This window comes from Canis aureus, chromosome 2 (assembly GCF_053574225.1).
Source record: "Canis aureus isolate CA01 chromosome 2, VMU_Caureus_v.1.0, whole genome shotgun sequence".
Lineage (NCBI taxonomy): Eukaryota > Metazoa > Chordata > Mammalia > Carnivora > Canidae > Canis > Canis aureus.
The window spans coordinates 75,037,446-75,063,629 of NC_135612.1; the positions used below are offsets into that span (position 1 = coordinate 75,037,446).

The window sequence follows — 26,184 nt, forward strand, 5'->3', positions numbered from 1 at the left end:
AAAGGGGAGGATGTCGGCGAAGGTCACACTGGCAGTCACTGGCCAATCTGGAGCCTGACCCTTCAACACCTGCAACACTTCTGGTCTCTGGCGCTGCCGAGGCAGGTTCAACCACAGGTAGTGCCGTGAGGTGAGAACTCTAGCAGAAGGGTGTGTGGGGAGCTCTGGGGTCCTGAGCCCGTTACCTCTGAGTAATGTTTCCTTGTCCATGGAAAGGGGAAAGTCATAACTTAGCAACAACTTATTATTACTAAAACTGATGCTATGAAATTCAGATAAAGGTTAAATAGTGCCCATAGAAGATGAGAGAAAACTGCTCTGCTGTACCGTCTTAGAGAGGAATAACACTGTGCAACTTCTTCCACTGAGCTGCTAAATAAAGTCAGAAGAAAACTAACAAACTTCACACATGTTTGCAAAGCTTTGTCTAAATTCTTGGTTATAAAAAATAAATTAATTAATTAATTCTTGGTTATTCATGAATACATTGACCAGAACTCAGTAACCACTAGAGTTAGACTCCGAAAGCCTCTGATTTTGCCAGGAGATGCTAATAAACATTTATTTAAAAGAAATAGTTGTTTTACTTAAACACTAACAATCACAGGGACACCTGGGTGGCTCAGCAGTTGAGCGTCTGCCTTTGGCTCAGGGCGTGTTCCTGGAGTTCTGGGATCGAGTCCTGCATCAGGCTCCCTACATGGAGCCTGCTTCTCCCTCTGCCTGTGTCTCTGCCTCTTTCTCTCTATCTCTCATGAATAAATAAATAAAATCTTAAAAAATAAAACAAAACACTAATAATCGACCAAAGTTAGAATGTAAAATAGAGCTATTCAAACTAGCTGTGAAGAACCAGTTTTTGTTTTCTTTTAAAATGTTCCAAATAGGGGTGTCTGGGTGGCTCTGTTGGTTAAGTGTCTGCTTTTGGCTCAGGTCATGACCCTGGGGTCCTGGGATCAAGCCCTGCGGCAGGCTTCATGCTCAGGAGGGAGCCTGCTTTTCCCTCTGCCCCTCCTCCTGTTTGTTTTCTCTCTCCTCTTGCTCTCAAATAAATGAATAAAAATCTTTAAAGATATATATAGAGTGCTCCAATCCACTGCTGATACTTTTTTACAAAATACACCAGAAGTAAATTCATATAAAAATGAAACAGGAAAAGACTGACAAAATATAAGTCCACTTTTTTTTTTTTTTAAAGGATCATCCTTATCAAATCGCTGCAAGTTTCTAAATGCTTAGTCTCAAGTTCTATACTTACGCCAGCAGCAGTGCGGACTGGCACACAGTCAGCAAACACTGCCCACCCACCCGGGCCTTCCAGGACAGCAGGCACGTGCAGTGTGCTTCCAGGTACCAGCTTATTTACTGCTCACAGCCATCACTGTCATCACCCACATCTTACCTACAGGGAAAGTGGGGCTCAGAGAGGTGAAGCTGCTTGCCTAAGATCACAAAGTAAATCAGTTACAGCTGGGGTCTAAACCTGGGACTACCTGTCTGAAGTCTTCACGCAAAACCCCGTGTTGTCTCCTGACAGTGCTCAGAGGGGAGCTGTACGATTCGTTTTCACCTTACCGTTTAACTCAGAGTGCGTCACCATTACCCAGTTTATAGGCAACTAAGCGCCGTATTCCTATCTGCTTCCTGTTATCTGGGCTTCTGGACATTTTAATTAATTATGAGGGAGGGGATCCCTGGGTGGCTCAGCGGTTTAGCGCCTGCCTTTGGCCCAGGGCGCAATCCTGGAGTCCCAGGATCGAGTCCCACGTCGGGCTCCCGGTGCATGGAGCCTGCTTCTCCCTCCTCCTGTGTCTCTGCCTCTCTTTCTCTCTCTCTCTCTCTCTCATGAATAAATAAATAAATAAATCTTTTTTAAAAAAAATAATTAAGAGGGATCCTGAAAGGTGACGACACTCACATCAAGTAAGAAATCTGGAAACGGATCAGGGACGGACATGGTAACGAGGAGAGAAATGGCCACCAAGTTGGACTTTAACATCTTTTTATCCCATACTTTTCCCCAATCACCAATGGGAGGTAAGGATGGCTGGACGGACTCCCCATTAAAGCTTACCTTGCCCAACAGCTGAATGCATTTTTTCCATGTCAAACTTAATTTTTGATCTTCCTGGAGTGCTAAGCATCTTCTCCCACACTGTGGTTACTTCTTTAAGACAAGGAGTGATTTCTTCATAATCAAGCTTTAAGCGCTTGTTCAGCAGATCATTTTCAGAGGCTGGAAGAGATCATTTAGGAACACATTAGAAAGGATACCATGGCTGCCTCCTTACCATCACTGCTGAGATGTGGAGCCGTTAGAGCCAGCTCGCCAGGTCCATATTAGTCACTGCTCCTGCCCCACCCCATCTTCCTTACCTGGGAAAAAGCTAAACACACCTAGGAGGTATCCCAGATTTCTCTTGCTCCTTCACCCCCAATGAGTACTGTTGGCGCTACTAGTAAAATATATCCCATACCTATCCAGTTCTAGCAATCTCCACAGCTATCCTATTAAACCACAAATATCTCAAGGACAGGAGCTATGTTTTAAAATTCCTGGTGCCTGGCATGGTCAGAGACCAACACAATTTATTTATCTGAACCAGGAGCAATTCTCCAAGGACAGTTCCCCCTTGTTTAGAGCCAAACCTCCTTAGGTAGCTTCTGCTTTAGTCATGTTTCTGCTTCCTGCAGCTCAACAGAATAAATCTGCCTTTTAGGATATCGCCCCAAATATATGAAGGTACTTATTATTCCCCACCAACCTCATTCAGTTTTAACTGCATTCAGAATTGTACCTAATTACCAAAATGGGGTGGGAGAAGGGGAGGGGAGTCAATCAAGGAAAAGTTTAACTTGACAATTCTCAGGATTAAATGGGAAAACTTCACTCCCATCTAAAACCACTATATCCTATTTCGACCTAGGAGTAATGTCACCAACCCCCAAATCCATTCCACTTCACGTCTCAGATCTTGACTATGAGTTTATTAGGACAGCAGGTGATGAATAGCTAAGTATAAGCCAATACACCTAGGCCTCTGCAGAACTGATCAACTATCATATTTATGATAATAATAAACAAATACCATGTCCTAAGTACTTTATATTTAGCAAACTCCTCCTAATGACTCTCTGAGGCAGGGTTCTGGATGAGAAAACCCGAGGCGCAGAGGCCGGGTAGCTCCTCCGAGGTCACTGAGCACGAGGTGGAGGGGCGCGGGGCCCTGGTCCTTTTCCAGTGCACTGCAGAGCTGGCTGTTATTAATTATATAGTTTTTCTGGGACCAGGCATGTATCTATCAGGGGCCTTAAATGTCCAACAGAATCCAGTGGAGCTTTCTAGGCCTGGGGTTTTTCAAGCTAAAGATTTTCAATACCAATATGATCTCTTTAACAGATACAGAGTCTTTCAGATCTTTTTCTTCTCATTTCAGTTTTGGTAAATCACACTTTTCAAGAAGTTTGTCCAGTTCATCTAAGCTGTTAAGTTTCCTGGCACAAAGCCATTCTTAGTCTGAGAGACACAGATCAGTCAATGCAAACATCTCAAGAGTCCTCTCCTGACCCCCTGAAAAGACCTGCACGCTCCCCATGCCTGCCCTCACTTTATTCAGGAGGAGAGGAAGCTGAGCAGGCTCAGAGTTTGCCCAGGGCCACAGAAGCAGGAAGCGCTGGAGGCAGGATCCGAAACGTCGCCCCACCCAACACCACCAGTTTTACCACTACACTTCGCACCCCAGTGCTTATTATTTTTAAAATGGGAATTACAGCTACCTCATTGAATGGATCTGGTGAGGATTAAAGGAGATGAAATATGCTGAGCATCTACAAAATGTCTACTCCTCAGCACTCACAAATTATCAAAAATATAAAGTCAAGTAAGGAAAAGTATGAAACACTGCTTTACAAAGTGCTGCTAACACGAAATAAAAGATTTCCTTTTTCCATGTTAGAAACTGAGCAAAGGCTAGTAACTCAGTTCATCTGCTTAGCGCTCCCGACGCTAATAAGGGTAAGCCCTTATTCATCTGACACGTGGATTATGTATTTAACTGACCCCATTTACCACCTTCAAGTACAAATGTGTCAAAAGATGGTGCTGCACACGACTGCAGGGACCCCTTGTCCAGCGTCTCATTTCATGGACCCAGAAACTAAAGTTCAGAGCGAGTACAGGGCTTGCCCAACGTTATTTGCCAGCTGGTGGGTTGTCAAGGGACTCTGGCCCTTGTGATTTCTCATCTGTCATCTTCATTCTTTTCCTTCTTGCTTTGAATAACACTTTTTAAGGTCCCACTAAAGAATCCTTGTGGCAAGTTGGGTTCAGGACTAGCTTTGCTGGGGACAGTGACTTCAAGTAGCACTAGGCTCTTGGTGCCAGCGGACATTTCCCTGGCACTGAGATCTGCTGTGAGCCTGTGTGGCTGCACGAAGGAGCCCAAGAAGCAACGTGAGGAACCTGCTCTGAAGTCAACAGAGCAGTAACATCCAGCCAGAAGATTCCACTGAAAAGGCTTAATCTGTGTATTTCACTGTTGGCCCAAGCACCATCCTGCTGTTTGAGGATCTGAACACTGCTGCCTAAAATTCAGAGCCTCCAAAATGCCTTATCAAGCCAGACAGTTGGTGCATGCTTGCAACAAATATCAAGGCTCCCAGCCAAGGCCTTCAGATATACGACCAAACTGTTTAAAATATTAAATGAGGGTCTACAAACCCATGATTGTGCATTTCTGGGCTTAGGGCAACCAGGACTACATGAGATCAAATGTAACTTTGCACAAGAATCATCTAAAATATGTATTACCATTTACCATGGACGTATGAGCTAACTTGGACTTTGGACCAACAATGTTCAGGTCTGATTTATGCCCATTACACTGGGGGGCTGCAGCTGCCCATCCCCAATCCCACACCACTAGCGACTGCTTTCACAGATGAAATGTTTGTCAAACTCCCACCATCTCTTAAAAACTCAGTCAGGAAAGGCTGAGAGGCTGGAAACATCAATGATGAAATGACCTCCAAACTTGTAGAGATTTTAGAAAAACCACACTCATTCTTTTTTTATTTTATCTGCTTAACCAGGAAAAAAGAACCTTTAAAAAATATCTTTCATTACAATTCAATTAAACTTCAAAATTCAATGTGTTGTAACATTATGCAGATACAGTGTAACACTTTAATTTAAAGCATGAAATTCTGAATTTTACGAGTCAGTTCAACAAGCGATAATGTGCTAACCCCAAACCATGGCTGTACTGAACGGCATCCTGTCCTGCATTAGGCTGCCTGCATCTTCGTTTATAATGGGGGAAAATGGCCCTGCATGGGGGCACGGTGGAGACTGCTGGCTTGGGAGACAGGTAATGTGTTTTAGTCCCAGCACCACAGAAAGTTAGCAGTTTAACTCTGGGGAAAACAAGTCAGCTTCCAACTGCCTACTGCGGAGTGAGGTGGATTTAGATGATGTGGTTTGGTTCTTTCTCAGATGCCATGGTTCTGGAATAGTAACAGATATACTTAATCCACATATTCAAAAGCCAGGACATAGGCTTAAGCATAGAAGATCCTCCTCATACATGTTCTAATTTCTTTCCCAAACAGCAAGCAATCCAGCTTTAACATCTGATCAACTTCAGCCACTTCCAGCTACACTTTAACTTTTCCTTAAAAAAGCCACTAAAAGTGGCACCTGGGTAGTGCAGTCAGTTAAGAGTTCGACTCTTGGTCTCAGCTCAGTTCATGATCTCTGGGTCGTGAAGTCAAATCCCACATCATGCTCCCCACTCAGGGGAAGTCTGCTTCTTCACTTTCCTCTGGCTCTCCCCACTACTCGTGCTCTTTCTCTCAAATAAAATAAAACCTTAAAAAATTTTTTTAAATCTTTAAAAAAAACAGAAAGCAACCAAAAAAAAAAAAAAGATGCAATAGAATGACTCTCTCGAGTACACAGTATACTCCTGTTTGGTTCTTGTCAAATCTGACTTCTGTGTTTATTTATTTAAAGATTTATTTATTTATCTGAGAGACAGCAAGCAAGTGTAAGTAAGCAAGGGAGGGAGAGGGAGAGAGAGTTCCAAGCAGACTCCGTGCCAACAGTGGAGCTGGACACGGGGCTCGAGCCCAAACCCCGAGATCAACTACCTGAGCCAAAACCAAAAGTCAGATGCTCAACTGACCCAGTCACCCAGGTACCCCTTGCTTCTGGATTTAATGAGAAAGTTCTGCCCCCATCCCACCCCAACAAAGCTTACTAAATGTTTTCTAGGCAATTCGTGGTCAGGCTCTTTTGATGATTAAGCTTCTCAGCAACAAAGGTACTGCATGCACTGAAACCATGCTTCCTAAACTCTATTAAGGAAATTTATTATGCTTTCACCACAAAGGTAAACATGCTGAACTTTACAGAGCTAAGAAGAGAAATGAATTCAGACAGCAAGAATGAAAGACCACACAAGACTGACCACTGCCAGGTGGAATGAGGAAACAGCGAGAAAGTGGGGGCAAGCACCAGTGAACTGAACGTGACACCTGGCAGGGTGTTCCAGGTAACCTTACGAAGCTCTTCCCTGTTCATCCTGGTTTGCCTAGTTATCATGTACGCAGCTTTACAGGGGATGTGCTTCCGCGGCAAACTGATCTTGTCTCATCAACTGCAGTCAAGATTCCTCCCAACATCCCAAGAAGCCAGCGCCATTCCTATTTTACAGCTACACTCCGATTTTCCATTGCTGTCATTTCCAAGAAGGTTAGTCAGGATAAGTATTAGGATTTATGATCTACATGATGAAGATAACTGCCTCTGTGCTTTTCAACAAAAATCCCAACCAACAGACACACAAATGTGAGTGCTGCAGTCCAGAGTGGTCATTCAGCTGATGGCACACTCAATGATGCCGTCACAGTCAGAGCTCTTGTAGACATCTGCTTTTATTTATTTTTTTAAAGATTTATTTAGACATCTGCTTTTGGAATTGCCTTCAAGAACACACAAGAAAATGGTAGAAAAACAGAGTTGGAGAAAACAGCCATCGCTGCGGTAAAGTCCCCCCACTGTGGCACCCCTTCCACGGCCACTTCAGGGGATGAGCCGTTGCCCAGCCTCAGTACCAGGTACAAAGGAAAGCCCACTGTATCCATAAGTAGCCCATTCCAACCACTAAACCACTTTCATATCAAAAGGTCTTACTGGGCAGCCCAGGTGGCTCAGCGGTTTAGCGCCGCCTTCAGCCCAGGGCGTGATCCTGGAGACCCAGGATCCCTGCATGGAGCTTCCTTCTCCCTCTGCCTGTGTCTCTGCCTCTCTCTCTCTCTGGTCTCTCATATATAAATAAATAAAATCTTTTTTAAAAAGTCTTATTACTTTGTATCTGACTTCATGTTTTTGGTCAAAGATGACATACTTTTTTGGACTATGAACCTTATTCATCAGATTTGGTGTCTTAATACCCTTCACCTCTATACAGATATCAAGATAAAAGGTGGGAGACCCACAGTTGAGAAGTAAGTTCAGTGAAATGTAGCCTAATTGCAAAACTGCTTTGGGCCATGGTGACACACTCTGCACAGCCTCCCTCTGAACAAGCACGTTCAGACTTCCTGATCAGAATGGCCATTATTTTATATCCAGCCAGCTCTCTATACTCCAAGACCCATGTTCTTTCCATTATACCACCCACTTAGCTTCTTAGCTACTGTGAAAATAATATATACATATATATATATATATATATATATATATATATATATTTTTTTTTTTTTTTTTTTTTTTTTTTGGTTAAAGCAACAGTACAGAAACAGGAAATGAACAAAATCTAAACTTTCAAAGTTCATGTCTTATTTTCATACTGACATAACCCCCGGCAAGAATGTGGCTGGTCTGAGCCTCAGTTTCTTCTTCAGGCTAACACCTGCCTTCTGTCAGGAGCATTAAACGAGTCTATAGGAGTCTAAACTCCTTTCCTAAACGAGTCTGTAGGAGTCTAAACTCCTTTCCTATAGGAAAGGTTGGTAATGGTTCAGGTAAAACTCAGCTAACACTAAAGCTTAATCCTCTTCAGGGACACCTGGGTGGCTCAGTGGTTGAGCATCTGCCATGGGCTCACGGTGTGATTCCAGAATCGGGGATCAAGTCCCGCATCAGGCTTCTTGCAGGGAGCCTGCTTCTCTGTCTAGGTCTCTGCCTCTCTCTGTCTCTCATGCATAAATAAATAAAATCTTAAAAAAAAAAAAAAAGCTTAATCCTCTTCAGATTACCTGCAACCCAATAAAAATGCACATACAGGTTACAAACTTAAATGACTTGTGTAGGATTAGCTCACACCTCACCAGCCAAGCACAGACCGTGGCTGACGGCAAAGTAGGGGGGGAAAAGAGAGAAAACACTCTTTTGAGGGATGAAGCTTACATCTGAAGGTTGCCTCTTTGAAGTTCTAGACAGTATGCTAAAATGACCATACAGGAGTAATTTCAAATGGATGGTGAGATTATCATTAACTCTTCAGAAAGTGAAAAGTGTTAACTTGACTTTGAGAAAGTTAACAGATATATATATGAGAGAGAGAGAGAGAGAGAGAAAGAGAGAGAGAAGCTTGCTTTTTTTTTTTTTTTCCTTCTTTTTAAAGACAGCATACTTGTAGTCTGATGTGATTCGCTTCAGAGCCAAGAAAAGTTATCAGGAAGAAAAGTTATCAGGCCTGTTCATTCTAAGAGAATGGCAAACCAACCTTTTAGCTTCTGATTTTCCTTCTCCATTCTGAGGAGTAGAATCTGTTGCAGAATAGCCTTTTGCCATAACTCTCGAAGCTCTCGAGATGTCCTTTTCTTTTCTTCTGGGACAGGGCCAGAGGGTCCATCCTCACAAACTGGTTCTAAAGGAGATCGTGGCGGATGCTCCCCCAGTTCCGAATAATCTGGGGATGGAAAAGGACATTTCAGAACGGTCATTTTTTTTTTCAGTACAAATTAATTTTTTAAAAAAAGATTTTATTTATTTATTCACAAGAAACACAGAGAGAGGCAGAGACACAGGCAGAGGGAGAACCAGGCTCCATGCAGGGAGCCCGATGTGGGACTCAACCCCAGGACCCCGGGATCACGCCCTGAGCCAAAGACAGATGCTCAACCACTGAGCCATCCAGGCGTCCCTTTCAATACAAATTTAAACATAGTGTCAAATCAGAAGATTTCTGTCCGTTCAGATACTATGAAATGATATCACCAGATTTAAAATTCAAGTTTTAATATGCATTGAAATCAATTGAGCCACAATCATCAAATTATACATCAAATAGCAAGCAAAAGCTGTAAGAGCCGAGGAAATGCTCAAAGATATCTACTTTTAAAGGTGCAATATTTCTATTTTCTTCTGAGTTGATGATTGTATTATTGGTAATGGCAAACATTCAGAGTGCTCACTCTGTACCAGCTTGTTCTGAGGGCTCTATGGATACTAGTTTATTTAACATTCAACCACTCTAAGATGTAGCTACTATAACTATTCAGTTTTAAAGAAAAGCACACCTAAGTACATTTGACACCTGCCCAATGTTACACAGCTAGGAAGGGTAGGGGCCCATGAAGGCTGGCTTCCACGTGCATTATTAACCACTAAGCTATAAGACTAGGTATTCTGGAAGAAGATTAAAGCGTATTTAATAGCCAATAATAACAGTGACCATTAAAGGGTCCTCTACCAAGTGCTGGGCACCATGCCAGGTGTTTTCTATAGACAGACTCATTTAATCCTGATGACAATGCCAGAAGACAGGGATTAGCCTGAAGAGAAAACAAAGGCTCAGAGAAGCAGAGTAAGTTGCCCAGGGTCAGACAGTGAACAAGCAGGTGTGCTGGGATCCCAACTAATGTCTCTCTAACTGGAAGTCCATGCTTTCTGCTAGACATCCCTGTAATTCAAATGTTTCCTATGTCATCAATTTTCAGATTCCTGTTTATTAGTTGAAATCTCTTTACGTTTTATGAACTTGTATCTTAACTGCAGACCCCACGTTGCTAGTACACAGTGCTGTTCTCACAAATACCGCACAGACATGCAGAAAGAACATCCCACCTGCTTACTCTGAAAGCTAGCTACGAACAGCAGAAGTTCCTATATGAGTGGGCCTCACTTAAGGCAATGTATTCTTGGGAACTTCTCTCTAAACTGAACCTAAATAAAAATCACAGTCCTAACACGCTCTGTGAAAAGCCCTTCACAGACAACCTGAATCATACAACCACCCAGAACACAACATACAATCTCTTCCAGTGTACAGTTCCAACAAAATTCCACGTTATAATTAATTTCCAGAACAGAACAGTTTCAGCGTTGACTCCTTATTATCTAAAGGCAGGTTTGATTTTCTGCTACAAAATCTATGAAATCAAACACAAGGTACCAAACATTTCATTTCCTAAAGTGACTTGTCCATTTTAACTCCTATTAAAAGTTACTGGATTAAAAAAAATTATGATGAGAATTAAGAATGCTTTGTTGTCTCTGTAAATATTTAAATGCTTATCACATTTCTATCTATGTCAATTTATTATGATCCTATTAAATGAATGAATAAATTAAAATTCTTCCTTTTGGAGGATACTCGTGTGTAATGGTCGGTATAAAAGCAGGAATCACAGTTGTCTGTATTGGATGATGTCAATCTTAAAATGATTATGAGAAGCAGGACCATTCGGTAAGTAAAGTCAGCCTCTGGAGCCAGGCTGCCTGGGTTTTAATCAAGACTCTGCATTTTTTGGTTTTGTGATTCGACAAGTTGCTTAGCCCTTTAATGCCTCAGTTTCTCATCTGTCAAGCAGGAATAACAGCACCTCCCTCACAGAAGTGTTACAAGGTGGCTCAGTAAGTTAAGCGTCCACTCTAAATCTCAGCTCAAGTCACGATCCCATGGTAGAGAGGGTGGGCCCCACTTGGTAGAGAGAGTGGGCTCTGCGCTCAGCAGAGTCTGTTTGTCCCTTTCCCTCCCCCTGCTTGTATGCCTTCTCTCTAAAATAAATCTTTTTTTTAAATAAGTGTTACATGGATTAATACGCATCATACAAAGTACCTGAAACAGAGTCGAACACACAGTAAATATACAGCAAACATTAGCTCTTATTGCTTGTTATTACATAGTCTTTAACAGCACAGAAAAAAAAATACTGGAAAGAAACACACCAAAATTTAGCCTCTCAGGGACACCTGGGTGGCTCAGCAGTTTAGTGCCTGCCTTCAGCCCTGATCCTGGAGTCCCGGGATCAAGTCCCACGTCGGGCTCCCTGCATGGATCCTGCTTCTCCCTCTGCCTGTGTCTCTGCCTCTCTGTGTGTGTGTGTCTCTCTCATGAATAAATAAAATATTTTTTAAAAAAAATTTAGCCTCTCAATTGTAAGCTCTGAGGCAAGACAGGCCACCTTGTTAGTGAGGGTTTACCTGGCACCCAGCACAGCCCCAGCCACCCAGCAGGTGCTTGGCAGATACTGCTGAAGAGAGAGACAGATGGGTGCCTGGTTTGGGCGTGCCTGCTGTTCTCTGTATTTTCAAAATTCGCAACAATAAAAACGTCATTTTTATAATCAACTGAGGAAAAGTAATGCAAATCTGTTCCAATTTAAATCAAAGACTGCAAGATGTTCTGCAAAACACTCAGAAGACAAACCAATCTCCCCAAACTTGTGTACTTAGCATTAGTTGGTCCTGAATACGCTATAGCTAAAGTTGATCCTTCTTTCAGAAGGCATGTTAGTCAGTATTCTTATTCAATCTTACTCTGCAGTCTGAAGTCTTCCGTCTGAGCTCTTCCCTTTTCTCTTTTACCATCCTGGCTGCTGAAACTCTGCTGGACACTGCGGTGGTGATTCAAGTTCTGCTTCATCTCACGCTGAAGGATTTACATCCCCACTGGCTGGCAAGGGTCTCGTTTCCCAAAAGCGATCGAGGGGAGACTGCCTCACCTTGGGCAGGTGCGTGCCAGGGACCCACCCCGGTGACAGGGCACAAGGTGCAGTCTGGACATTCTCCCTCCCCGTAAAGCCCTGCTCATCAGTCAAGGGCTCATGTCACCTCGCCTCCTGTCTCCAACCTCATCCCTCCTCTTCACCACCGCCCTCTCTTCTCTGGCGTGTCTTGAAAATTCCCTCTATGTTACTTTCAAATCCTGCAACGTAATGAACAGAGCAAGGGTAACCCAGGCTGGGCTGATGGAACGCATCTGGGAGTTGAGGCTGCTTGGTCCCCAGATCCATTACTCTCTGCCACTTGGGTTTCTGACAAAAACCAGAGTCTGAGGACGCTCCAGTGTTTGCTATTTTCTAATTCAGAAGAATTAGATCAGCAAGAAGTACAGGCTTTGTTGGTGATGATGACATGTGTTGCCTCCCTAACGTTCTCTACTTATGCCTACTTTTTATTTTTTTTTAATTTTTTTTTAAAGATTTATTTAGTCATGAAAGACACACACATACACAGAGAGAGAGGCACAGGCAGAGGGAGAAGCAGGCTCCATGCAGGGAGCCGACGCGGGACTCAATCCCGGGTCTCCAGGATCACACCCTGGGCCGAAGGTGGCGCTAAACCGCTGAGCCACCGGGGCTGCCCCTACTTTTTATTATTGATTGCAGCTCAGTTTGTTAAGCATTTACTGTGAGGCCTTGACACAAATCAGCTTGTCTGATGCTCATGACCACCCCCATGAAACAGGTGACACTGTCATCCTCATTTTATAACCAAAACAACTAAGGTGCCCTGAGGTTTTGTAACCTGATCAAGGTCAGAGCTAGGAAGAGTCCGGGCCACCACACGAAGTACAAAATGCTTACCCAGTGCTTCTCTAACTCCTAGATGTGCAAGCATCACGTAGGGATCTTGCTAAAATCCAGATTTTGATTCAGTAGGTCTTTGCAGTGCCTGAGCATCTGCATTTCTAGCAAGATCTCTGGGGTTGCTGCCGCTGCTGGTCCTCAGGGCACATTCTGGGGCTCTACACTGCAGCTCTACTCTTCATTCCCTCGTGCAACCCTCTGTACTCAGCAAGTCACCTCTTCATTCCCCTTCACTGCTGCCACGAGAATACTGTGCAGGCACTCTTGTCGGCTACCGGAGTCGAGGCGTTCACACATGGCCAGGGTGCCAAGGCCAAGTGCGGAACACAAAGAAGGATCACAAGTACTAGTGTTAACTTCACCTCTGAATTCACGAAATAAAAGCTAATCTGCTGTAAAGGTCACCAAATAAACCTAACAGTTGACAGCAGGGTTTTCTCAACTTCTCAGCACTACTGACATTTTAGGCTGGGTAATTCTTTGTCGTGGGGGACTGTTCTGTGCATTTGAGAGTATTTAGGGTTCCCTAGGCACCACCTGCCAGAGGACAGTACCCACTCCAGTAGTGACTACCAAAAATGCCTTGATGTTGCTAACTGCCCCCTGAGGAGGAGGGAGAGGACAAAAATCACCCCAGCGAGAACCCCACTTAGAATTTTAAAAATCCATTACTTATTTTTCTCCCAAACTCTGGTAGGGGGAAAAATACATCCCCTTCACCCAAATTCATGTTATGTGATAAGAATTATCATTGTTCCAGTTTATAATGAACAACTTTTAAATACATTATCCTTTGTTCATATTAAGAGTAGCCTAGTTGCAAAATTGCTTAGTAATTTATGAAAGGGGGACAAATATTGGTTTGTTCTAAATGTGGCCTGGCTAAATAAATCCAAGTGGGCTGTTTCCTTGTCAGTGCTAAAAGATCCAGATTTGTCCCAGGGCACAGCTTTCTACTAGTCCTCTTTCACAGGGACACGCACACTTGTGCTTGGGGTACAGTCTGGTGAGATGTGAACTCAACATGCAGGGGTCGAGTGGAGGGACAGGGTCAGGGTGAGGATAATATGAAGATGTTGGTCAGCTGCCAGCTGAGAACCTTATTCTAAATAACAAATATGTGCATGAACTTGGATAATTCCTAAGCCATTCGCACCGGTATTTATACAGAATCCCTTATATGTGCCTGGGATGTGAGGTGCTACGTGGTCTAAGAGAGGCTCCTTAGGTGTTTCTAACATTCTTCAGAGTAACCCTGAGGATCTGGCTTCCTCCCCCAACCTATGCTCTATGCTGCTGCACAGAGGCTGATGGGGTACAAGTATGGTATGGCTCCTCCACCCCCAGGCCAGCTTGGCAGTCCCTCTTTGGAAACCTCTGGAAACACGTATACCTTTGGGGTACCAGTCCCTCGGTACAAAGTGTGGGAAATGATACTCACCTCTGACCACCCCAAAGGTAGAGCCCCCAGGCACTTACAGACAACGTACTTATAAAGTCTGCAGGGCCACAAAACCCAGCAGCCGCAAGAGCACGTTAGCCTAGGATTAGACTTTACTATTCTCACATGTCCTTTAATGACAGGATGCAGCAAGCTTAAATTACAGAGCCTTTCAGAAACCATAGGTTTCTATGGGTTCTGGGAATTTTAAAGCCAGCCACAATTCAGGAGTCCTGAGAGACAACTGCCTCCACTGAAATCCTTGCTGTGACATTCTCAACGGGGTCGTAAATCTGATCTATGTTGGTGTGTCAATATTTTAGCTGCCAAACTGTTCTCTTGAAACGCTGCTGCTACATTCTTCTCTCTCTCTCTGCCACAGATGTGTGGGCAAGAGCATGACTTTGCATCATTGGTATGAACACAGTTGGTGCTGGGACAGGGCAGGAGAAAAAGGAGCACGCACACAGCCCCCCATCTGTCCGGCTTCTGCCCGTCGAGTATGGAACACAGGACCCCTGGCTGGTACTTTCACAAACTTGTATCAGGTTGGAACTGCAGTTTCTCCACCTTTTATAGACATGGCATCAAGTCACATGTTAAGTGCCTTGTAAGAAAGGGGAGCTCCAGGGAAAAAACATCAAGGCATAGGCCCTTATTCTCCCGATGCTCTGGCTTTCGAAGCATTTTATAACTCTCTCCATTTCAAGAATCCTGATGTCCCACGTCAAAAGAAGAAGAAATGTTTAAGATTCCAGTTATTCTGAAACCTCTGTTTTAACAACACCAATAGATTTTGGAAATGAGAATTAAAACTGAACAATAAGCCTCTGGAGAAAAGTCAACAACAGGGATTAGCGTCTGCAGCATCTGTTGTTACCAACAGCTGAAGAAAATTTCTTAAAAAAAAAAAAAAAAAAAAAAAAAAAAAGAGTAAAATAGCCGTGTGGATGTCAGGAAGGAACAGGCAGTCCTCTGTGAATGCTGTCAAACTATTTACAGAGCATGAACAACTTTACCTCTCCTACGACAGGACGGAGCTGCCGAGAGCGCAGAGACGTCTGTGTTCCCGGCTCTGCCCTGTGCCCGGGGAAGAGCAGAGACACGTGGAGCAGTCGCCAAAAGGATTCATTTACCCAGGGCTGCTCTATATCCAACTGGGACTTCTTTGGATGTTTTATGGAAAATAGTAATAATTATAATAAAGAACCTTGTTATTTTCTACAGTTGCATTATAGAATGGTCCAGCCACAGGAAAATGGGATTTATTTTAAATACTTTATTTATTTATTCATGGACCACTCTGGAATTTAAATAAAAACTTAAAAATTTTTAAAAATGCATTTAAAAAAAGAGAGTAAAACAGTTGTTACCAAGAGATGAGGATAGAGGGACAAGATATTTTTTTTTTTTTAAGATTTTATGTACTTATTCATGAGAGACAGAGAGAGGGAGGGAGGGAGGGAGGGAGGGAGGGAGGGAGGGAGGGAGGGAGGGAGGGAGGGAGAAGCAGGCTCCATGCAGGGAGCCTGATGCGGGACTCAATACCAGGACTCCAGAATCACAACCGAACCCAAAGGCAGATGCTCAGCCACTGAGCCACCCAGGTGCCCCAAGAAAATGGGATTTAAAAAAAAAAAAACATTTGGTAAAAAGAAGTCTCTGCCACATGCCTGCTAGAAATCCAGATATGAGTAGGACATAATCCCTCAAATTTCGACAGGGTGATTGGGAGAAGTACTTGGCCGCTGGGAAATACAAAGAAAGTGTTCTAGAAATTCAAAGAAAAATGAAATCTCTCCTGTCTATCAGGTCAAGAGCATGAGCTGTGGGGGGGTCACACATCCGGGGTCAAATCCCAGCTCCACCACTAACCTACTCAACCGCAAACATGTGGTTTGACGCTTTACATCTGTTCCCTCGTCTGCGAAATCTGCGTAAGAGTATCTATACTGTGTGGAGTTGTGTGTGTGTGTGGTCAAATAGGTAAATGTGTGGAAAATACAAGCCTGGCACATAGCAAGTGTTCAATAAAATGGCAACCGCCACTCTTATCACCATCATCAGGAGCAGTTTTTGGAAGCGGCGATCTTTCCTAAAGGACAAGGAAAAGTCACACAGATGGAAATGATGGGAGGCATTTCAAGTAAACGGGGTGGCATAAACCAGGTGCCCAGGCGACTCTCAAGGACTCCTCCAATAACCCATTTCGGCTAATGAACAGAGGTGTGTGTGTGTGTGTGTGTGTGAAAACGAGACAGGAGTGGTTGAGTCCAGATTACAGAAAGCATTGAACGGTTAACTTATGTATTAATGAGTAAGGAATTGGGAATCACGAAAGATGTGAGGTTTTTACAGCCTTTAGGGAGATGTATTGCACTTACGCATTCCTCAGCACCGGGAAGGTACCAGGGCTGTCGGGGAACGCACAGCTTGGTGGGTCAAACGACGGGCTGGTATAAAACCATGTGAACCAGTGCTGGGTGGGGGGAGCTATGAAGACAGGCTAGCGAGCCTAACTCTGCTGGAGTGGGGTGCAAGGGGAGGGCACGGTAAGGGCTGGGGAGCTGGGCACACACATTTTATTAAGCTATGCAGAGACTAGAAAGAGGGGACGCCTGGGTGGCTCAGCGGTTGAGCATCTGCCTTCAGCTCAGGGTGTGATCCCGGGGTCCTGGAATCGAGTCCCGCATCGGGCTCCCTGCGGGGAGCCTGCTTCTCCCTCTGCCTGTGTCTCTGCCTCTCTCTGTGGGTCTCTCATGAATAAATAGATAAAATCTTAAAAAAAAAAAAAAAAAAAACCTAGAACAGAAGACCTGATTCTTCCAGGTCTCTGTCCCTACACCCTTCTAAATTAACTATTCGTCGGGAGTCTCCAAGACTCTATGAAGAGGACTTGGGGGTCAAGGAAGCTGAAAGCCCTGAATCCACCTGCTCCGGGGTTGTGAGGTCAGCTCCGAGGAACTGCAGGGAGGGCGGCGTGGTGGTGGAAGCGCAGGGCAGACGGCCAGGCAGAGGGCCCAGGACTGAAGGAAAGGTGGGCAGGGGACGCTCCTGGGGCTCTGGTCAGCCCACACCCCCACCTGCACCGAGAGCAGAGGCACCCGGAGCTTGGTTCCCCCCCAGCGGTGGGGAGGTGGTGCCTAGGAAAACTAAGGCCTGCATAAAAGCTTGAGAAGAGCCAGGAAAATGCTGTAGATGAATTTTTATATTTAATGCACGAGATAAAATTATCCTTTGAAATAAATTGCATTTGTTTTGGCATCTGCAAGGGGAACAATACTGTACTTTTCAAGAGGGCTGAAGGTCAGGGCTCTTGTTTCTTGATTAAAGTCAATAAAACTATTACAGATGAGCATATATTTGGTCTGTTGGACTATAAAACGCTGAGCCCTGTCACAGTTTGCTCTCCTATTGCCACGTCCAGAACACTGGATCTCAAACTGTGGTTCTGGCCATGTCCTGGGACACATCAGGGTGGACAAGCACCACTGGCAGCACAAGAGACCCCCGGGTGGTGCCAGCAGCATGCGTGTGCAAGGAGGCACTGGGACGCCCACCAGCAGCCACTGCGTGCCCACTGCCCCCCGCACCCCAGTGCTCTCTCCCTCCTCGTCTGGACAGTGGGGGACACGGTCAGCACTCACAGGAACACCATGGAAGACTGACCTCCAGGAGGGCCAGTCCCACTCTGATCCCTTCGTGGGGGTAGGGGCGGGACAGTGCTGGACACAATGGTCAAGGGCCAAGTCCCGAAGCACAACCTCAGGACAACCGCCAGAGACGGAAGGTCACTCTGCATGAAATACAGGAATTAAAACACCACGATGGGGATCCCTGTGTGGCTCAGCGGTTTGGCGCCTGCCTTCGGCCTGGGGCATGATCCTGCAGTCCTGGGATCGAGTCCCGCGTTGGGCTCCCTGCATGGTGCCTGCTTCTCCCTCTGCCTGTGTCTCTGCCTCTCTCTCCCTCTCCCTCTCTCTCTCTCTCTCTCTGTGTGTCTCTCATGAATAAATAAATAAAATCTTTTTAAAAAATTAAAAAAATATAACACCGTGATGACTTTGGGAATTTCAGGTGGTTCCACGTGACCCTGGGCAAGGGTGTACGCTGGGGTCGGGGAAGCACACGCAGATGGTGAGAAATGGGTCAGGTTGAGCAGTGAAGGGCCTCCTGCACTGGTAAGCAAGACCGTCATCCGGACACAAGTTCTAGGGAAGTGAAAAAATGACAAGCCATGGGGTTCTGCTTCAGAGCTGGTGAGTATATAATGTGGGGAGTGACCCTGTTACTCATACTTAGGCCTCTGATCTCATCCACATGGAGATTTTAAAAGATGTCAGCCCATCTTATACTCACCATTTACACTGTTACCTCTCGCTGACACGTCTGCAGGGGACAGCCGCTGCTCAAGCTCACCCTGCCTGGACCCCACAGTGGGTATGGAGGACAGTCTCCCTGACCTGCTTCCTCACAGCAGCACACGGGGGCAGCACCCACAGAACTTGGGCCATGAGCCCTGCCTGTGGGAGAGCAGTTCTCACAGTGTGGTCTCCAGACCAGCAGCATCGGATCATCTGGTTGGTTGGTAGAAACATCAGTCGTGGCCTCACCTTAGACCCACTGGTTCACAGACTCTGGGGTGGGACCCAGTGACCTGGATTTTATTTTATTTATTTACTTTTTTTTAAGATTTTAATTTATTTATTCATGAGAAAGACACAGAGAGAGGCAGAGGGAGAAGCAGGCTCCCTGCGGGGAGACCAAAGTGGGACTCAATCCCAGGACCCTGGGATCATGCCCTGAGCGGAAAGGCAGACGCTCAACCACTGAGCCACCCAGGTGTTCCATGACCCGGCTTTTAACAGCTGGAATTCTATGCACCATGAAGTTCAAGAATCCCTGGCCTCTGGAATTCGGCATTTTTTTCAGCCACTTAAAGTCACAGATTTATCTTAATTGGTGGTTTCACCTTATATGACACTAGGAAATGGAGTTACCTTTTAAATAAATTATTTCAAATTAATTAAGGACCCCATCCATAACGGATAACCTGACATTAAGTAAAAATCTAAAATAGAACATATCTTGATTGTCAAACACCAACCAAATCTCCTTTTCATCTTTGTCAAAGGCAATTGTTTGAAATAAAATTAATACCATTCTCGCAAGAAATGCATTCAGAAAGTCATCCCTCCCTTCTGACCCAGATCAACTACCCACACTATTACCATGATAATAAATTTCCTTCCAAAAAACTTCCAGATATGAACACAGTCAGAAACATAGACCGATGAGTCACCCGACAGAAACAGAAAAATATACTACTAAAAGCTAAGATCACGATTTCTCAATTCGTGATATTTGACCATCTGCAGAAAAGCAGCTCATCTGTTTACAGCCCAGCTTCCAGCACCTCCTCCATGTGAGCCTCCTCCAAGCAGGACAGCTCCTGCCCCACACCCTGCAAGGAAGGTATGCTCAGTCTCAGGGGTCTTCCTAGAAGCCTAGAGAGGAAAGCAACATCTTCACCATCAGATCCCCCCTGACCACAGTGAAGGGCACTGGAGTGGGGGGGTGTTAGAGTTGAACCTGGCACGTATGAGTGGCCGCATCACGGAATGAGAGCTTTCAAACTATTCCCCACGAAGCTGACAGCAAAGTCAGGGGCCTGGGAGGGGTGGGGAATGCAGCTGCCTTAGCTGGGGCTGCTGAAACAACGAACCATAGACTGAGTGGCTGCAGCAACAGACATTTATTTCTCACAGTTCTGGAGGCTGGAAATCCAAATTCAGAGTGCCAGCACCCTTCTCCTGGCTTGCCTCCTTGTTATGCCCTTACGTGGCAAAGAGTGAGTGCGTGCACACTCTGGTCTCCTCCTCCTCTCACTTATGAGGCATGGATCCCAGATCCCATGGTGGACGCTTGACCCACGTGGCCTCCTCTAAACCCAGCTGCCTCCCAAAGGCCCCACCTCCAAACACCAGCACATTAGGTACTGGAGCTTCAACATGTGAATTTTCAGGGGACACACTCAATCCACAGGAGGAGCAAATAGAGTTCTACGCTACCCCTTCTCTCCATTTTGGCAGAGCAATCAGATTGCGTGGGGTTTAGGGCCTCTAAGAACTTTCCTTTAAAAAAGAGTGCAGTCAGTAGCTAAGAAAAAAATTATGAAAGTACAGGTAACAAGGTTTTATTATGACCAGAAGGAATAAGATGGTGTTTTGAGTCTTGATGGACTGGCAAAAATCACAACCTTTTTTTTTTTTTTTGGCAGGGGAAGAGGGGACCTGGATGCCAGGAAGAAAGAGCTGCTTGAGCAAAGGTGCCATGGTACTCCAGCTCAGAGCCACCCTCCCTTCCGAATCCACGCTACTTGCTATTCATGTCAATAAGGCAGCTGACTTGTGCTGCCATGTGACATCTTATATATTTTATCTGGGGGGCATCTTTTATAAACCAGCTCCTGGGATAGGGCTTAGAGGTGAACAGTCATCTGGTCTACCTTTTATCCCACTTCTTCACATAGCCTGCTTCCTTGTCAGTGCAGGACAACCTGACGTACCCCCGTGCAGGAAGTAGATTTTGAATGGTACTTCCAACCCCATCTGTTCCAGGGCACCAACCAGGTACTTAACAAACATGTGCTTCCAAGTCCCCAGATTACCTGGAGGGCTACTCCAGTGCTGGCCATGATAAGCCCACCTGCCAGTGAAAAATCACTTGAACACGCGAGAGATGATAAGAGAAAAGAACAACTCTGTAGCCTCGAGACATGAGACAAACACAATCTGTTGATATAATATCAGAGAAAATACAACTGACCCTTGAATAACACCCCCCCCCCAAAAAAAAAAAATCCAAGGCAGGAGGGAGGAAGGAAAGGTCCTAATGGCACACACGGGTGACCTGTCCAAGCAGCAAGGGAAGCTCGATGAGGTTCTGCTTGCATAATGGTCCTGCAGTGAGGACTCTGAGTTGGTGGCTGACAAGGATGGATGATGCTAAGGGCCCCAGCTACAAACTCTGCTGCCCTTCCCCTCACCCCTTCTCATGCATCTGTGGCTAAACACGCGAACCCCACCCATCCCATTACACAATGCTTATCTGGATATGATCTAAGGTCAGACTCCATGAGAGGAAGCCCATGACTTAAAAGTTAGGAAATACTTTTTTGTGCTTCACTGGGGAGAGGGGATGGGGAAATCCACACTGTGAAACAAGAAGTTTACAACAGTGACCCCGGTTCTTCCCCCAACTTGACACACTGCTCACTGGGCTATGTGTGGAAAGGTGACCTTTCCACCTGGAAAACCCCAGCCTCACTGCCTTCCTTATAAGGGCCCATATCCTGAAGGAAGCCAACTCAGGAAGCAGCACTCTCTTTGGTAGCCACATCTGCTCGGAGGTTGGGAAGCTTGGGTTGTCACTGTGTAAGATTGCAGGCCTTGTCATCAATGAGACCATGGAAACCAACAGTGTGATCACTAAGGTGGCTTCCACCCCTCCAAAGACAGCACCTTGATGTTCATTCAAAACCCTAACAGACTTCACGCAATCTGGTTTATGAGTTAAAGTGAACATATCAAGTTCAAATGTTCTTTGAAAACTGTTTGTAGTAAGCAAATTCTTTAAACGTTACCAGAGCTTACTTCGCCCAAAAAACTCATTAAACAACATTTCCTTCTGAAAGTCTACCGACCATGACTGAACATGGCACCTCCCAGAACACCTCCCAGCTTCCATGTACAGTTCCTAAGAAGTGAGAGGTGTTACGTGTGCACATGGCGCAAAACAAATGAGAAAAATTGGCTGCTCTGATGGAACAAAGTCATTTGGTAAAGACTTATTTCCACTCCAAAGGACGGACACTTTTCTAAGCACCTTGGCACAACACAGAAAAAACCAAGTACTGTGCACACAGCCCAGAAACGGCACCTTAAATTTCCAGAAAGGTCAGCATGCCAGGAGCTGATCCTCCAGAGCCTGGGACCGTGTGCTTAGCTGGCCAGATCTCAGCTCACTAGACGTGTCAACCTCTGGACATCTGGAAAGCTGCCCATCCTCTGGACCTTCTGCTGGGATGATTTTAAAGAGTGCAATGTCTCTGACTTTCTTTGCAATGATTCTGGTCGTCTGTCTCTCCCCATTGAGGGAGTTTGAAGAGAGACCAGTCTCCTATGTTTGCCAGCACTCTTGGCCCGTGCCTGGCTTTTCCATCTCTGACTCCAGAAAAGACAGCGGCGAGGTGAGTGAGGCGGGGCCTGTTGCCTCAGGTGTGTACCTGGGGTGGTGCAGGAGCAGGACCCACGTCTCCCCTGGCTCTAACTTCAAGTAATGACATGCACTTTGCCAACAAGCTAAAGCCATGGTGCAAACACCCTGCACACTGTCCAGGAGGCTCAGAGAGGTTCTTTCTAACCATGTGAGTATCCTCCATATGCTGTGGAGTCCTTGGTGTCCCAAGGACATCCCTTTGCTTGTCCTAAAAGTCCAGGGATGATAGAAGGGAAGGTGGTGAGGGTTGAGAAGGCAGCTGGTTTTAGTGGCTTTCCAACCCTACGAGGAACAGACTGTCTACACTCTGATGTAGCTCCCGTCTCTCGGGTGTGTCCTCGCTGGCAAGCCTAACATCCCTAACTCCACGAGGTGGGTGCTGTCATCAAGCCCACATGACAGTAGAGGACTCTGTGGCAACCGCCCTTGGTCAACAGCTCATACATGGAGGGGCCGGGACTGAAGCCCAGACCCAGTCTGGCTTAAAGATCCATACTCCACAACTCAACATCAAAAGAACAAATAATTCAATTACAAAGCAGGCAGAGGACTTGAAAAGACGATTCTCCAAAGATGATACACTAATGGCCAATAAGCATATGAAAAGATGCTCAACACCAGTACTCATTTAAGGAATGCAAATCAAAACCACGATGCAGTATCACCTTGTACCCATACGGTGGCCACTTCAAAAGAACCCCAGAAAGCAATTATCGGTGAGGCTACAGAGGAGAAACCGGAACACTTGTGCACTGTTGGAAGGAATGAAAAATGGTGCAGCTGCTGTGGAAAACAGTAATAAGGCGGCCCCCCTCCCCCCAGATTAAACACAGAATCACCATGTGATCCAGCCATCCCAATTCTAGATACATATGGAAAAGAACCGAAGGCAAGATCTTGGGCAGATATTTGCACAACCATGTTCACTACATCACTAGTCACAATAACCAAAAGATACAAACAATCTAAATATCCACTGACAGAGAAATAAACAAGATCTACCCCCCCCCACACACACACACACAGAGAATGGAATATTATTCAGCCTTAAAAAGGAAGGCGGTCTTGTCACATGCTGGATGAACCTTGAGGGCACTGTATTTAGTGAAATAATCCTGTCGCAAAAAGACAAATACTATCCCCATTCCACTGATGTGAAGTGGCCACAGTAGTCAAACTCACAGAAGACAGAAAGTAGAATGGCAGTTGGCAGGAGTCAGACGGAAAAGGGCATGAAAAGTTGGTGTTTGATGGGTATAGAGTTTCAGTTTTGCAAGATTAGAAAGTTCCATAGAATCATTGCACAAAAATGTGAATTTACTTAACACCATTGAACTACACACTTACAAATGGTGAAGATGGTAAATTTTATGTGTTTCTTACCAACTAAAAATTTTCAAATGTTTTTCTTCTTAAATCCATACTCTTCACCAGCATGCTTCACAAGGATTCTCCAGTGGATGTCTTTCTGAAATTATGCACGACACTTTTTCTCTCCAAGAGCCAGAGGCCATTTGCAAAAATACTCATCATGATGGGAGCTACCAATCAGCACCAAGTTTCACCTTATTTCTCCTCAGGACTGACAAAACAGAGGACCATGAACTGGACTGAGACAATGAAAAAAGGCCCATTTTTAAAACTCTGGCAACTCAGAAAAGGTGGGTGTGCAAGGAAAGAGTCTTGGTATAAATGAAAATCTGAGAGTCCAGGATATCCTCCCAAAGGTCATGCCAATCCAAAACATGCAGTCAGAACATTCCCAAGCCCTGTCTCTCTGCCATGGAAACAGGTGTCTTTCCCTGGGTCTGAGGTTTTCCAAGGCCATGCACTTTTGCCTTCTTCAGGCCCGAGCTCTCATTTCTTATGCAATACTGCCTCTCATGGAGGGAGACAGTTACTGCCGGCCCCACGTTACAAAGGCAGGGACTGACGTCAGGTAGCAGGCCCAGAGTCCTTGAGGTGGGAGGCAACCAGAGTAGCCGGTACCCAGACGGGCCTACCTCCACAGCTCCTATTCAGGCTTGGCCCTGCACTCGGCCAAGGCTGGGGGTGCTGACCCTGGACACTGTTCCTAAATACAGTGCAGATGAAGGCCCCTGTAGGTCATATGGTCTTTGGGCCTTGGTCTTCTCATTTGTAAAATGAGCACTGGATTAAGAATTCCTTTTCTTTCTAATATGAAAAGCTCCAAATCAGCTTACTTGTCAACAGTATTGAGATCCACAGACTCAGGGGATCATAACAGGAGTATGAAATAGAAGAAAGCTCCTAGATATCAGTCTTAATAATGTTTTTTGTGCATCTGACTGCAAAGGCAAGGCAAACAAAAGCAAAAACCAATGGCTTCACATCAAACTAAAAAGCTTCTGCACCGTGGAAGAAATCATCATCAAAATGAAAAGGCAGGGATCCCTGGGTGGCTCAGTGGTTTAGCGCCTGCCTTTAGCCGAAGGCGTGATCCTGGAGTCCCGGGATCAAGTCCCTCATCAGGCTCCCTGCATGGAGCCTGCTTCTCCCTCTATCTGGGTCTCTGCCTCTCTCTCTCTCTCTCTCTCTCTCTCTCTACTCTCATGAATAAATAAATAAAATCTTTAAAAAAGAAAATGAAAAGGCAACCCACTGAATGGAAGATATTGCAAACCACATATCCAGCAAGGGGTTAATATCCCAAACATATAAAGAACTCGTACAACTTAACAACAACAAAACACAATCTGATTATAAAATGAATAGAGGATCTAAACAGGTAATTTTCCAAAGATGATATTTATACGGCCAACAGGACCATATAAAGATGTTCAGCATCCTAAACCCCAGGGAAACGCAAGCCAAAACCACAGTGAGTGAACACCTCACACCAGTTAGAATGGTTATCAAGAAGACAAGAAACAAGTACTGGTGAGGATGTGGAGAAAGGGGGACCCTCAGGGCACCGCTGGCAGGAATATAAACCAATGCAGCCACTCTGGAAAAAGTGTTTGGAGGTTCCTCAAAAAGTTAAGAATAGAACTACCATATGATCCAGCTATTCCACTTCTAGATACTTACCTGAAGAATACAAGCATACTAATTTGAAAAGATATGTGCTCTTTCTGTTCACAGTAGCAATATTTACAAGAGCCGAGAAAAAGAAGCAACCTACGTGTTCATTGATGATGAGTGGAGAGAGAAGTTGTGGTGTATACATTACAGTGGAGTACCACTGAGCCATTAAAAAAAAGAAGAAGAGGGGGAACCCTCGGTGGCTCAGCAGTCTGGCGCCTGTCTTTGGCCCAGAGTGCGATCCTGCGGTCCTGGGATCGGGTCCCGCGTCAGGCTCCCTGCATGAAGCCTGTTTCTCCCTCTGCCTGCGTCTCTGCCCCTCTCTCTCTCTATGTCTATCGTGAATAAATGAATAAAATCTTTAAAAAAAAAAGAAGAAGAAGAATGAAATCTTGCCACGTCTCACAACTTGGATGAACCTTGAGGATACGATGCTAAGTGAAGGAAGTCAGAAGAAGAAAGACAAACACAAGAGTATGACTTCACTCATGTGGAATCTAAAACCAAACTTACAGATTAGTGGTGATCAGAAAGGGAGGAGAGGGGAGGGCATAGGGAAAATGGGCAAAAGGGGTCGAATGTATGGGGATGGATGG

General features: G+C 45.1%; 1 protein-coding gene across 8 annotated transcripts in view; it reads right to left on the minus strand.

The window, feature by feature from the left end:
* The window catches only part of TBC1D1 (TBC1 domain family member 1), a 237,843-nt gene that overhangs the window by 40,221 nt on the left and 171,438 nt on the right, over positions 1–26,184 (minus strand). For 7 of the 8 annotated variants that reach the window (XM_077879631.1, XM_077879625.1, XM_077879637.1 and 4 more), the window contains 2 exons: positions 8,733–8,918; positions 2,075–2,236 (listed from right to left, as the gene is read on the minus strand). In XM_077879631.1, coding sequence (XP_077735757.1) covers positions 2,075–2,236; positions 8,733–8,918 — 348 coding nt within the window. Of the gene's footprint in view, positions 1–2,074; positions 2,237–8,732; positions 8,919–11,770; positions 11,892–26,184 lie in introns of those variants that run through there. The other variant, XM_077879659.1, reaches the window with a different exon arrangement.